Source organism: Pseudophryne corroboree, chromosome 4 (genome assembly GCF_028390025.1).
Source record: "Pseudophryne corroboree isolate aPseCor3 chromosome 4, aPseCor3.hap2, whole genome shotgun sequence".
NCBI lineage: Eukaryota > Metazoa > Chordata > Amphibia > Anura > Myobatrachidae > Pseudophryne > Pseudophryne corroboree.
Window position 1 is genome coordinate 718065372 of NC_086447.1, and position 13538 is coordinate 718078909.

The 13538-nt window shown below is 48.2% G+C and overlaps 1 protein-coding gene across 1 annotated transcript in view; it reads right to left on the reverse strand.

Annotated features, from left to right (window-relative positions):
* Positions 1–13538, reverse strand: part of SOS1 (SOS Ras/Rac guanine nucleotide exchange factor 1) — a 487602-nt gene that overhangs the window by 123001 nt on the left and 351063 nt on the right. Inside the window, exon 7 of the mRNA XM_063918018.1 lies at positions 4224–4334. Coding sequence (XP_063774088.1) covers positions 4224–4334 — 111 coding nt within the window. The remainder of the gene's footprint in view (positions 1–4223; positions 4335–13538) is intronic.

Consider the following 13538-nt stretch of genomic DNA (forward strand, 5'->3'; position numbering starts at 1 on the left):
CACATGATTTTCCGCCCAGCGAAGAATCCTTGCAACTTCCGTCATTGCCCTCCTGCTTCTTGTGCCGCCCTGTCTGTTTACGTGGGCGACTGCCGTGATGTTGTCCGACTGGATCAGCACCGGCTGACCCTGAAGCAGAGGCCTTGCCTGACTTAGGGCATTGTAAATGGCCCTTAGTTCCAGGATATTTATGTGAAGTGACGTTTCCATGCTTGACCACAAGCCCTGGAAATTTCTTCCCTGTGTGACTGCTCCCCAGCCTCTCAGGCTGGCATCCGTGGTCACCAGGACCCAGTCCTGAATGCCGAATCTGCGGCCCTCTAGAAGATGAGCACTCTGCAACCACCACAGGAGAGACACCCTTGTCCTTGGAGACAGGGTTATCCGCTGATACATTTGAAGATGCGATCTGGACCATTTGTCCAGCAGATCCCACTGAAAAGTTCTTGCGTGGAATCTGCCGAATGGAATCGCTTCGTAAGAAGCCACCATTTTTCCCAGGACCCTTGTGCATTGATGCACTGACACTTGGCCTGGTTTTAGGAGGTTCCTGACTAGGTCGGATAACTCCCTAGCTTTCTCCTCCGGGAGAAACACCTTTTTCTGTACTGTGTCCAGAATCATCCCTAGGAACAGCAGACGTGTCGTCGGAATCAGCTGCGATTTTGGAATATTTAGAATCCATCCGTGCTGTCGTAGTACTACTTGAGATAGTGCTACTCCGACCTCTAACTGTTCTCTGGACCTTGCCCTTATCAGGAGATCGTCCAAGTAAGGGATAATTAAGACGCCTTTTCTTCGAAGAAGAATCATCATTTCGGCCATTACCTTGGTAAAGACCCGGGATGCCGTGGACAATCCAAACGGCAGCGTCTGAAACTGATAGTGACAGTTCTGTACCACAAACCTGAGGTACCCTTGGTGAGAAGGGCAAATTGGGACATGGAGGTAAGCATCCTTGATGTCCAGAGACACCATATAGTCCCCTTCTTCCAGGTTCGCTATCACTGCTCTGAGTGATTCCATCTTGAATTTGAACCTTTGTATGTAAGTGTTCAAGGATTTCAGATTTAAAATAGGTCTCACCGAGCCGTCCGGCTTCGGTACCACAAACAGCGTGGAATAATACCCCTTTCCCTGTTGTAGGAGGGGTACCTTGATTATCACCTGCTGGGAATACAGCTTGTGAATGGCTTCCAATTACGCCTCCCTGTCGGGGGGAGACGTTGGTAAAGCAGACTTCAGGAACCGGCGAGGGGGAGACGTCTCGAATTCCAATTTGTAACCCTGAGATACTACCTGCAGGATCCAGGGGTCCACTTGCGAGTGAGCCCACTGCGCGCTGAAATTCTTGAGACGGGCCCCCACCGTGCCCGAGTCCGCTTGTAAGGCCCCAGCGTCATGCTGAGGACTTGGCAGAAGCGGGGGAGGGCTTCTGTTCCTGGGAAGAGGCTGTCTGCTGCAGTCTTTTTCCCCTTCCTCTGCCCCGGGGCAGATACGAGTGGCCTTTTGCCCGCTTGCCCTTATGGGGACGAAAGGACTGAGCCTGAAAAGACGGTGTCTTTTTCTGCTGAGAGGTGACCTGGGGTAAAAAGGTGGATTTCCCAGCCGTTGCCGTGGCCACCAGGTCCGATAGACCGACCCCAAATAACTCCTCCCCTTTATACGGCAATACTTCCATATGCCGTTTGGAATCCGCATCACCTGACCACTGTCGCGTCCATAACCCTCTTCTGGCAGAAATGGACAGCGCACTTACTCTTGATGCCAGAGTGCAAATATCCCTCTGTGCATCTCTCATATATAGAAATGCATCCTTTAAATGCTCTATAGTCAATAATATATTGTCCCTGTCCAGGGTATCAATATTTTCAGTCAGGGAATCCGACCAAGCCACCCCAGCACTGCACATCCAGGCTGAGGCGATTGCTGGTCGCAGTATAATACCAGTATGTGTGTATATACTTTTTAGGATATTTTCCAGCTTCCTATCAGCTGGTTCCTTGAGGGCGGCCGTATCAGGAGACGGTAACGCCACTTGTTTTGATAAGCGTGTGAGCGCCTTATCCACCCTAGGGGGTGTTTCCCAACGCGCCCTAACCTCTGGCGAGAAAGGGTATAATGCCAATAATTTTTTAGAAATTAGCAGTTTTTTATCGGGGGAAACCCACGCTTCATCACACACCTCATTTAATACATCTGATTCAGGAAAAACTACGGGTAGTTTTTTCACACCCCACATAATACCCTTTTTTGTGGTACTTGTAGTATCAGAAATGTTCAAAACCTCCTTCATTGCCGTGATCATGTAACGTGTGGCCCTACTGGAAAATACGTTTGTTTCCTCACCGTCGACACTGGAGTCAGTGTCCGTGTCTGTGTCGACCACCTGAGGTAACGGGCGCTTTAGAGCCCCTGACGGTGTTTGAGACGCCTGTACAGGTATTAACTGATTTGCCGGCTGTCTCATGTCGTCAACAGTCTTTTGTAAAGTGCTGACACTATCACGTAATTCCTTCCATAAGACCATCCAGTCAGGTGTCGACTCCCTAGGGGGTGACATCACTAATACAGGCAATTGCTCCGCCTCCATACCATTTTCCTCCTCATACATGTCGACACAACGTACCGACACACAGCACACACACAGGGAATGCTCTGATAGAGGACAGGACCCCACTAGCCCTTTGGGGAGACAGAGGGAGAGTTTGCCAGCACACACCAGAGCGCTATATATATATACAGGGATAACCTTATATAAGTGTTTTTCCCTTATATAGCTGCTGTATAGATTTATCTGCCAATTTAGTGCCCCCCCTCTCTTGTTTTACCCTGTTTCTGTAGTGCAGGACTGCAGGGGAGAGTCAGGGAGCTTCCCTCCAACGGAGCTGTGAGGAAAAATGGCGCCAGTGTGCTGAGGAGATAGGCTCTGCCCCCTTCTCGGCGGCCGTTCTCCCGCTTTTTTATGGAAAAACAGGCATGAGTTAAATGCATCCATATAGCCCAGGAGCTATGGCCCTCATTCCGAGTTGATCGGTCGCAAGGCGAATTTAGCAGAGTTACACACGCTAAGCCGCCGCCTACTGGGAGTGAATCTTAGCTTCTTAAAATTGCGACCGATGTATTCGCAATATTGCGATTACTAACTACTTAGCAGTTTCTGAGTAGCTCCAGACTTACTCTGCCTGTGCGATCATTTCAGTGCTTGTCGTTCCTGGTTGACGTCACAAACACACCCAGCGTTCGCCCAGGCACTCCCACCGTTTCTCCGGCCACTCCTGCGTTTTTTCCGGAAACGGTAGCGTTTTCAGCCACACGCCCCTGAAACGCCGTGTTTCCGCCCAGTAACACCCATTTCCTGTCAATCACATTACGATCGCCGGAGCGAAGAAAAAGCCGTGAGTAAAAATACTTTCTTCATAGTAAAGTTACTTGGCGCAGTCGCAGTGCGAACTTTGCGCATGCGTACTAAGCGGATTTTCACTGCGATGCGATGAAAAAGAACGAGCGAACAACTCGGAATGAGGGCCTATATGTGATGCATTTTTTGCCCCCTAAGGTGTTTATATTGCGTCTCAGGGCGCCCCCACCCAGCGCCCTGCACCCTCAGTGACCGGAGTGTGAAGTGTGCTGAGAGCAATGGCGCACAGCTGCGGTGCTGTGCGCTACCTTATTGAAGACAGGACGTCTTCTGCCGCCGATTTTTCCGGACCTCTTCTGCTCTTCTGGCTCTGTAAGGGGGACGGCGGCGCGGCTCTGGGACCCATCCATGGCTGGGCCTGTGATCGTCCCTCTGGAGCTAATGTCCAGTAGCCTAAGAAGCCCAATCCACTCTGCACGCAGGTGAGTTCGCTTCTTCTCCCCTTAGTCCCTCGATGCAGTGAGCCTGTTGCCAGCAGGTCTCACTGAAAATAAAAAACCTAAAACTAAACTTTTTTCTAAGCAGCTCAGGAGAGCCACCTAGACTGCACCCTTCTCGTTCGGGCACAAAAATCTAACTGAGGCTTGGAGGAGGGTCATAGGGGGAGGAGCCAGTGCACACCAGGTAGTCTTAAAGCTTTTACTTTTGTGCCCAGTCTCCTGCGGAGCCGCTATTCCCCATGGTCCTTTTGGAGTCCCCAGCATCCACTAGGACGTCAGAGAAAGTACATTAACAAAAAATGAATCCATATGTATGAATCCTAAATAAGAACTTTTAATTTATCTTGCCGATAGCAATGTACCTGTAAATAAAGAGCAGCACCGGGCTTCGAAAGCTGACCAAGGAAATGATCATGAAAACCTGGTCGGAGAATATCCTGAGCATAGGATTCATATGGGTCAAAGGCTAACTCCTGCAAACAAAAGGAGAACATAATGAGAATTAATGAAGCTAAAACAAATCAGAATATATAAAAATAAGAATTTACTTACCGATAATTCTATTTCTCGTAGTCCGTAGTGGATGCTGGGGACTCCGTCAGGACCATGGGGAATAGCGGCTCCGCAGGAGACAGGGCACAAAAATAAAGCTTTAGGATTAGGTGGTGTGTACTGGCTCCTCCCCCTATGACCCTCCTCCAAGCCTCAGTTAGGATACTGTGCCCGGACGAGCGTACACAATAAGGAAGGATATTGAACCCCGGGTAAGACTCATACCAGCCACACCAATCACACCGTATAACTTGTGTTCTGAACCCAGTTAACAGTATGACAAACGTAGGAGCCTCTGAACAGACGGCTCACAACAAATAACAACCCGATTTTTTTGTAACAATAACTATGTACAAGTATTGCAGACAATCCGCACTTGGGATGGGCGCCCAGCATCCACTACGGACTACGAGAAATAGAATTATCGGTAAGTAAATTCTTATTTTCTCTAACGTCCTAAGTGGATGCTGGGGACTCCGTCAGGACCATGGGGATTATACCAAAGCTCCCAAACGGGCGGGAGAGTGCGGATGACTCTGCAGCACCGAATGAGAGAACTCAAGGTCCTCCTCAGCCAGGGTATCAAATTTGTAGAATTTTGCAAACGTGTTTGCCCCTGACCAAGTAGCAGCTCGGCAGAGTTGTAATGCCGAGACTCCCCGGGCAGCCGCCCAGGATGAGCCCACTTTCCTTGTGGAATGGGCCTTGACAGATTTAGGTTGTGGCAAGCCTGCCACAGAATGTGCAAGTTGAATTGTGCTACAAAGCCAACGAGCAATCGTCTGCTTAGAAGCAGGAGCACCCATCTTGTTGGGTGCATACAATATAAGCAGTGAGTCAGACTTTCTGACTCCCGCCGTTCTTGAAATATATATTTTCAATGCCCGGACCACGTCCAACAACTTGGAATCCTCCAACTCGTTAGTAGCCGCAGGCACCACAATAGGCTGGTTCAGGTGAAACGCTGACACCACCTTAGGCAGAAAATGAGGACGCGTCCGCAGTTCTGCCCTGTCCGTATGGAAAATCAGATATGGGCTCTTATATGATAAAGCCGCCAATTCTGATACTCTCCTGGCTGAAGCCAGGGCCAGTAGCATGGTTACTTTCCATGTAAGATACTTCAGCTCCACCGATTTGAGCGGCTCAAACCAATGAGATTTGAGAAAATCCAAGACTACATTAAGATCCCACGGTGCCACTGGGGGCACAACCGGGGGCTGTATATGTAGTACTCCTTTTACAAAAGTCTGGACTTCAGGAACTGAAGCCAATTCTTTCTGGAAGAAAATCGACAGGGCCGAAATTTGAACCTTAATGGACCCCAATTTGAGGCCCATAGACAATCCTGTTTGCAGGAAATGTAGGAATCGACCGAGTTGAAATTTCTTCGTGGGGCCTTCCTGGCCTCACACCACGCAACATATTTTCTCCAAATGCGGTGATAATGTTGTGCAGTCACCTCCTTCCTGGCTTTTACCAGTGTAGGAATGACCTCTTCCGGAATGCCTTTTTCCTTTAGAATTCGGCGTTCAACCGCCATGCCGTCAAACGCAGCCGCGGTAAGTCTTGGAATAGACACGGTCCCTGCTGAAGCAGGTCCCGTCTTAGAGGTAGAGGCCACGGATCCTCCGTGAGCATCTCTTGAAGTTCCGGGTACCAAGTTCTTCTTGGCCAATCCGGAGCCACTAGTATCGTTCTTACTCCCTTTTGCCGTATAATTCTCAGTACTTTTGGTATGAGAGGCAGAGGAGGGAACACATACACTGACTGGAACACCCACGGTGTTACCAGAGCGTCCACAGCTATTGCCTGAGGATCTCTTGACCTGGCGCAATACCTGTCCAGTTTTTTGTTGAGGCGGGACGCCATCATATCCACCATTGGTTTTTCCCAACGGTTCACAATCATGTGGAAGACTTCTGGATGAAGTCCCCACTCTCCCGGGTGTAGATCGTGTCTGCTGAGGAAGTCTGCTTCCCAGTTGTCCACTCCCGGAATGAATACTGCTGACAGTGCTATCACATGATCTTCCGCCCAGCGAAGAATCCTTGCAGCTTCTGCCATTGCTGTCCTGCTTCTTGTGCCGCCCTGTCTGTTTACGTGGGCGACTGCCGTGATGTTGTCCGACTGGATCAACACCGGCTGACCCTGAAGCAGGGGTTTTGCCAGACTTAGAGCATTGTAAATCGCTCTTAGCTCCAGTATATTTATGTGAAGAGACATCTCCAGGCTTGACCAAACTCCCTGGAAGTTTCTTCCTTGTGTGACCGCTCCCCAGCCTCTCAGACTGGCATCCGTGGTCACCAGGACCCAGTCCTGTATGCCGAATCTGCGACCCTCTAACAGATGAGCACTCTGCAACCACCACAGAAGAGACACCCTTGTCCGTGGCGATAAGGTTATCCGCTGATGCATCTGCAGATGCGATCCGGACCATTTGTCCAGCAGATCCCACTGAAAAGTTCGTGCGTGGAATCTGCCGAATGGAATCGCTTCGTAAGAAGCCACCATCTTTCCCAGGACTCTTGTGCATTGATGCACAGACACTGTCCCTGGTTTTAGGAGGTTCCTGACAAGTTCGGATAACTCCCTGGCTTTCTCCTCCGGAAGAAACACCTTTTTCTGAACCGTGTCCAGAATCATTCCCAGGAACAGCAGACGTGTCGTCGGGGTCAACTGAGATTTTGGAAAATTCAGAATCCACCCGTGTTGTTGCAGCACTAGTTGGGTTAGTGCTACTCCGTCTTCCAGCTGTTCTCTGGACCTTGCCCTTATCAGGAGATCGTCCAAGTAAGGGATAATTAATACGCCTCTTCTTCGTAGAAGGATCATCATTTCGGCCATTACCTTGGTAAAGACCCGAGGTGCCGTGGACAATCCAAACGGCAGCGTCTGAAACTGATAATGACAGTTTTGCACCACGAACCTGAGGTACCCTTGATGTGAAGGGCAAATTGGGACATGCAGGTAAGCATCCTTTATGTCCAGGGACACCATAAAGTCCCCTTCTTCCAGATTCGCTATCACTGCTCTGAGTGACTCCATCTTGAACTTGAATTTTTGTATGTACAGGTTCAAAGATTTCAGATTTAGAATAGGTCTTACCGAGCCGTCCGGCTTCGGTACCACAAATAGCGTGGAGTAATACCCCTTTCCCTGTTGTAGGAGGGGTACCTTGACTATCACCTGCTGAGAAAACAGCTTGTGAATGGCTTCCAATACCGTCGCCCTGTCTGAGGGAGACGTTGGCAAAGCAGACTTTAGGAACCGGCGAGGGGGAGACTTCTCGAATTCCAACCTGTAACCCTGAGATACTACCTGCAGAATCCAGGGGTCCACCTGTGAGCAAGCCCACTGTGCGCTGAAATTCTTGAGTCGACCCCCCATCGTTCCTGAGTCTGCTTGTAAGGCCCCAGCGTCATGCTGAGGGCTTTGCAGAACCCTGGGAGGGCTTCTGTTCCTGGGCAGGGGCTGCTTGCTGCCCTCTCTTACCCCTTCCTCTGCCCCGAGGCAGATATGACTGTCCTTTTGTCCGCTTGTTCTTATAGGAACGAAAGGACTGCGGCTGAAAAGACGGTGTCTTTTTCTGTTGGGAGGGGGTCTGAGGTAAAAAAGTGGATTTTCCGGCAGTTGCCGTGGCCACCAGATCCGATAGACCGACGCCAAATAATTCCTCCCCTTTATACGGCAATACTTCCATATGTCGTTTGGAATCCGCATCACCTGACCACTGTCGCGTCCATAAACTCCTTCTGGCAGATATGGACATCGCATTTACTCTCGATGCCAGAGTGCAAATATCTCTCTGCGCATCTCGCATATAAAGGAAAGCATCCTTTAATTGCTCTATAGTCAATAAAATACTGTCCCTATCCAGGGTATCAATATTTTCAGTCAGGGAATCCAACCAGACGACCCCAGCACTGCACATCCAGGCTGAGGCGATGGCTGGTCGCAGTATAACACCAGTATGTGTGTATATACTTTTTAGGGTAGTTTCCAGTCTCCTATCCGCTGGATCCTTGAGGGCGGCCGTATCAGGAGACGATAACGCCACTTGTTTTGATAAGCGTGTGAGCGCCTTATCCACCCTAGGGGGTGTTTCCCAGCGCGCCCTAACCTCTGGCGGGAAAGGGTATAATGCTAATAACTTTTTTGAAATTAGCATTTTTCTATCTGGGTTAACCCACGCTTCATCACATACATCATTTAATTCCTCTGATTCAGGAAAAACTACAGGTAGTTTTTTCACCCCCCACATAATACCCCTTTTTGTGGTACTTGCAGCATCAGAGATATGCAAAGCCTCCTTCATTGCCGTGATCATATAACGTGTGGCCCTACTTGAAAATACGTTTGTTTCATCACCGTCGACACTAGATTCAGTGTCTGTGTCTGGGTCTGTGTCGACCGACTGAGGTAAAGGGCGCTTTACAGCCCCTGACGGTGTCTGAGACGCCTGGGCAGGTACTAACTGGTTTGCCGGCCGTCTCATGTCGTCAACTGATTTTTGTAATGTGCTGACATTATCACGTAATTCCATAAACAAAGCCATCCATTCCGGTGTCGACTCCCTGGGGGGTGACATCACCATTATCGGCAATTGCTCTGCCTCCACACCAACATCGTCCTCATACATGTCGACACACACGTACCGACACACAGCAGACACACAGGGAATGCTCTTATCGAAGACAGGACCCCACTAGCCCTTTGGGGAGACAGAGGGAGAGTTTGCCAGCACACACCCAAACGCTATAATATATATGGGAACAACCTTATATAAGTGTTGTTCCTTATAGCAGCTTAAATATATCCAATATATCGCCAAAAAATGCCCCCCCCTCTCTGTTTTACCCTGTTTCTGTAGTGCAGTGCAGGAAAGAGTCCTGGGAGCCTTCCTCACAGCGGAGCTGAGCAGGAAAATGGCGCTGTGTGCTGAGGAGAATAAGCCCCGCCCCCTATTTCTGCGGGCTTTCCTCCCGTAGATTTAGATAACTGGCATGGGTTAAATACATACATATAGCCTTAATGGCTATATGTGATGTATTCTTTTGCCATAAGGTATTAAAATATTGCTGCCCAGGGCGCCCCCAGCAGCGCCCTGCACCCTCCGTGACCGCTTGGTGTGAAGTGTGTGACAACAATGGCGCACAGCTGCAGTGCTGTGCGCTACCTTCATGAAGACTGAAGAGCCTTCTGCCGCCTGTTTCCGGACCTTCAATCTTCAGCATCTGTAAGGGGGGTCGGCGGCGCGGCTCCGGGACGAACCCCAGGGTGAGACCTGTGTTCCGACTCCCTCTGGAGCTAATGGTGTCCAGTAGCCTAAGAATCCAATCCATCCTGCACGCAGGTGAGTTGAAATTCTCTCCCCTAAGTCCCTCGATGCAGTGAGCCTGTTGCCAGCAGGACTCACTGAAAATAAAAAACCTAAAAAACTTTTTCTAAGCAGCTCTTTAAGAGAGCCACCTAGATTGCACCCTGCTCGGACGGGCACAAAAACCTAACTGAGGCTTGGAGGAGGGTCATAGGGGGAGGAGCCAGTACACACCACCTAATCCTAAAGCTTTATTTTTGTGCCCTGTCTCCTGCGGAGCCGCTATTCCCCATGGTCCTGACGGAGTCCCCAGCATCCACTTAGGACGTTAGAGAAAGATACTTACTAAAACATCGACCATAACTAATAGTTTAATATGTAATAAACATGTAAAATTACTCAAAAGCAAAACCTGAATAAAATGCAAACCAACAACTACAAATTTACAGGGAAATAAGTAGAATAAAAACCCCTAAAAATAAAAAAATAAATAAAACCCTGATAATCAGGTTTTACAGCTGTGTTATTAATAGGCCCAGGATATTTAGGATCTAAAAAACTAAAACTAGGTTTATTCCATACGTGTTTTAGGATTTTATTTTATAGGTTTTAAAAACCTCAGTTTAGGAATTTATACATTGTATGAAAATAAAACAAAACCAAGCAACATATCATTATGTTTGAAACACTGTGCTTTATTACAAATGTGTCCTGCCCCCAACTGTCCCAATTTTTGCGGGATAGTCGCCTTTTTTTTGGGAGAATAGCCGGTGTGTGCATGCGCACAGCATCTATTCACTGGAGACAGAGGGACTGGGCAGGTGCATTTTAAGAGAGGAGAGGGCCTGTGTGCAGACTTCCTCTTCTTTGGCAGCGAGTATGCTCTGACATTATGCCAGAGTATACTGCGCATGCACAGGTCTGCAGGAACATGGCACCTGCATCTTGTTCCCGAGGACATCTCCAGTGCCCATGCACAAATCACACAGAAATGGCCACGGAGGCCATATTCCAAGTTATTTGTGTTTGCTGAGCAAGGCCTCCGCGACAGGACTACGGAGGGGTAAATATAATATATGGGTGCAGGGGGTGCGGTGTGTGGGCCCCTCTGAACCCAGTGGCCAGTGTGCACCGCATACCTTGCACCCATTATAGAAATGCCTATGGTGCTGGGGGCATGGCCAGCAGCTTACAGAGTGCTGGACATGTCCCATAGTGACAAAGATAGAAGGCATAGCTTGCAACAGCGGCATCCCCATGAAAACATGCCCCCTTGCCAGGCGTGCGCACAACCAGATTAGGTTATTTTAAGTCCTGTAAAAATTAAGTATGTTATTCCCTAGTACATAAAACATAAAAAGGAAAACAGAAATTTCGAATGTACTGGGAAAGGATTAGAATAAGTTAGAACCTAAGAATTCTGGGCTTCGTTATTAATATGCAGACTACAGTTACATATTGGATGTATGCAAACACACACACTGAAAAACTGTATTTGACAAATCTGTTTATATGGTTGTTAACCTTTTTAAATTTAAAAGTTGCTTGGTACTTCTAAATAAAGCAATAAAGCTTCATTTTACCCACCTAAAATCATTGTTCTGACAAGGAATTTGTAATATATTATTACAATATATAAAACATACATAAATACGCACATATGGATGCAACACATTAACACTTAGGGATAAAGCACTGTCATATTGCCCTGCGCTTAATAAATGCAGTTATAACAAGACACTAGGCATAGTGTAACAGGACTTTAATACATGAGACTATGCAACCCCATGCATATTGGCATAGAAGGTCCTGATAGAGGGACAGACATACAGACATACAAAATCAGGTCTGTACTGCTAAAAGTGGGATGGTTGGGAGTTACGGATTAAGTGGGTCATTCCGAGTTGTTCGCTCGTTGTCTATTTTCGCTATACTGTGATTAGTCGCTTACTGCGCATGCGCAAGGTTCGCAGAGCGCATGTGCTTAGTTATTTCACACAAAAGTTAGGTATTTTACTCACGGCATAACAAAGCTTTTTCATCGTTCTGGTGATCGTAGTGTTACTGACAGGAAGTGGGTGTTTCTGGGCGGAAACTGGCCGTTTTCTGGGAGTGTGCGAAAGAACGCTGGCGTTTCTGGGAAAAAATAAGATTTTACTTACCGGTAAATCTATTTCTCGTAGTCCGTAGAGGATGCTGGGACTCCGTAAGGACCATGGGGAATAGACGGGCTCCGCAGGAGATAGGGCACTTTAAGAAAGCTTTGGACTCTGGGTGTGCACTGGCTCCTCCCTCTATGCCCCTCCTCCAGACCTCAGTTAGGGAAACCGTGCCCAGAGGAGATGGACAGTACGAGGAAGTATTTTTGTAAATCTAAGGGCGAGATCCATACCAGCCACCCCAATCACACCGTATAACTTGTGATAAACTACCCAGTTAACAGTATGAACAACAACATAGCCACGGTTCAACCGATAAACTATAACATAACCCTTATGTAAGCAATAACTATATACAAGTCTTGCAGAAGAAGTCCGCACTTGGGACGGGCGCCCAGCATCCTCTACGGACTACGAGAAAATAAGATTTTACTTACCGATAAATCTATTTCTCGTAGTCCGTAGTGGATGCTGGGGACTCCGTCAGGACCATGGGGAATAGCGGCTCCGCAGGAGACAGGGCACAAAAGCAAGCTTTTAGGATCACATGGTGTGTACTGGCTCCTCCCCCTATGACCCTCCTCCAAGCCTCAGTTAGGTACTGTGCCCGGACGAGCGTACACAATAAGGAAGGATCTTGAATCCCGGGTAAGACTCATACCAGCCACACCAATCACACCGTACAACTTGTGATCTGAACCCAGTTAACAGTATGATAACAATGAAGTAGCCTCTAAAAAAGATGGCTCACAACAATAATAACCCGATTTTTGTAACAATAACTATGTACAAGTAATGCAGACAATCCGCACTTGGGATGGGCGCCCAGCATCCACTACGGACTACGAGAAATAGATTTATCGGTAAGTAAAATCTTATTTTCTCTAACGTCCTAGTGGATGCTGGGGACTCCGTCAGGACCATGGGGATTATACCAAAGCTCCCAAACGGGCGGGAGAGTGCGGATGACTCTGCAGCACCGAATGAGAGAACTCCAGGTCCTCCTCAGCCAGGGTATCAAATTTGTAGAATTTTACAAACGTGTTCCCCCCTGACCACGTAACTGCTCGGCAAAATTTTAAAGCCGAGACCCCCTCGGGCATCCGCCCAAGATGAGCCCACCTTCCTTGTGGAATGGGCACTTACAGATTTTGGCTGTGGCAGGCCTGCCACAGAATGTGCAAGCTGAATTGTACTACAAATCCAACAAGCAATAGTCTGCTTAGAAGCAGGAGCACCCAGCTTTTTGGGTGCATACAATATAAACAGCAAGTCAGAATTTCTGACTCCAACCGTCCTGGAAATATATATATATATATATATATATCTATATATTTTTAGGGCCCCGACAACGTCTAGCAACTTGGAGTCCTCCAAGTCCCTAGTAGCCGCAGGCACCACAATATGTTGTTTCAGGTGAAACGCTGACACCACCTTAGGAAGAAACTGGGGACGAGTCCGCAGTTCTGCCTTGTCCGACTGGAAAAACAAATATGGGCTTTTTTAAGACAAAGCCCCCAATTCTGACAATCGTCTGGCCGAGGCCAGGGCCACAACATGGTCACTTTCCATGTGAGATATTTCAAATCCACAGATTTGAGCGGTTCAAACCAATATGATTTTAGGAATCCCAACACTACGTTGAG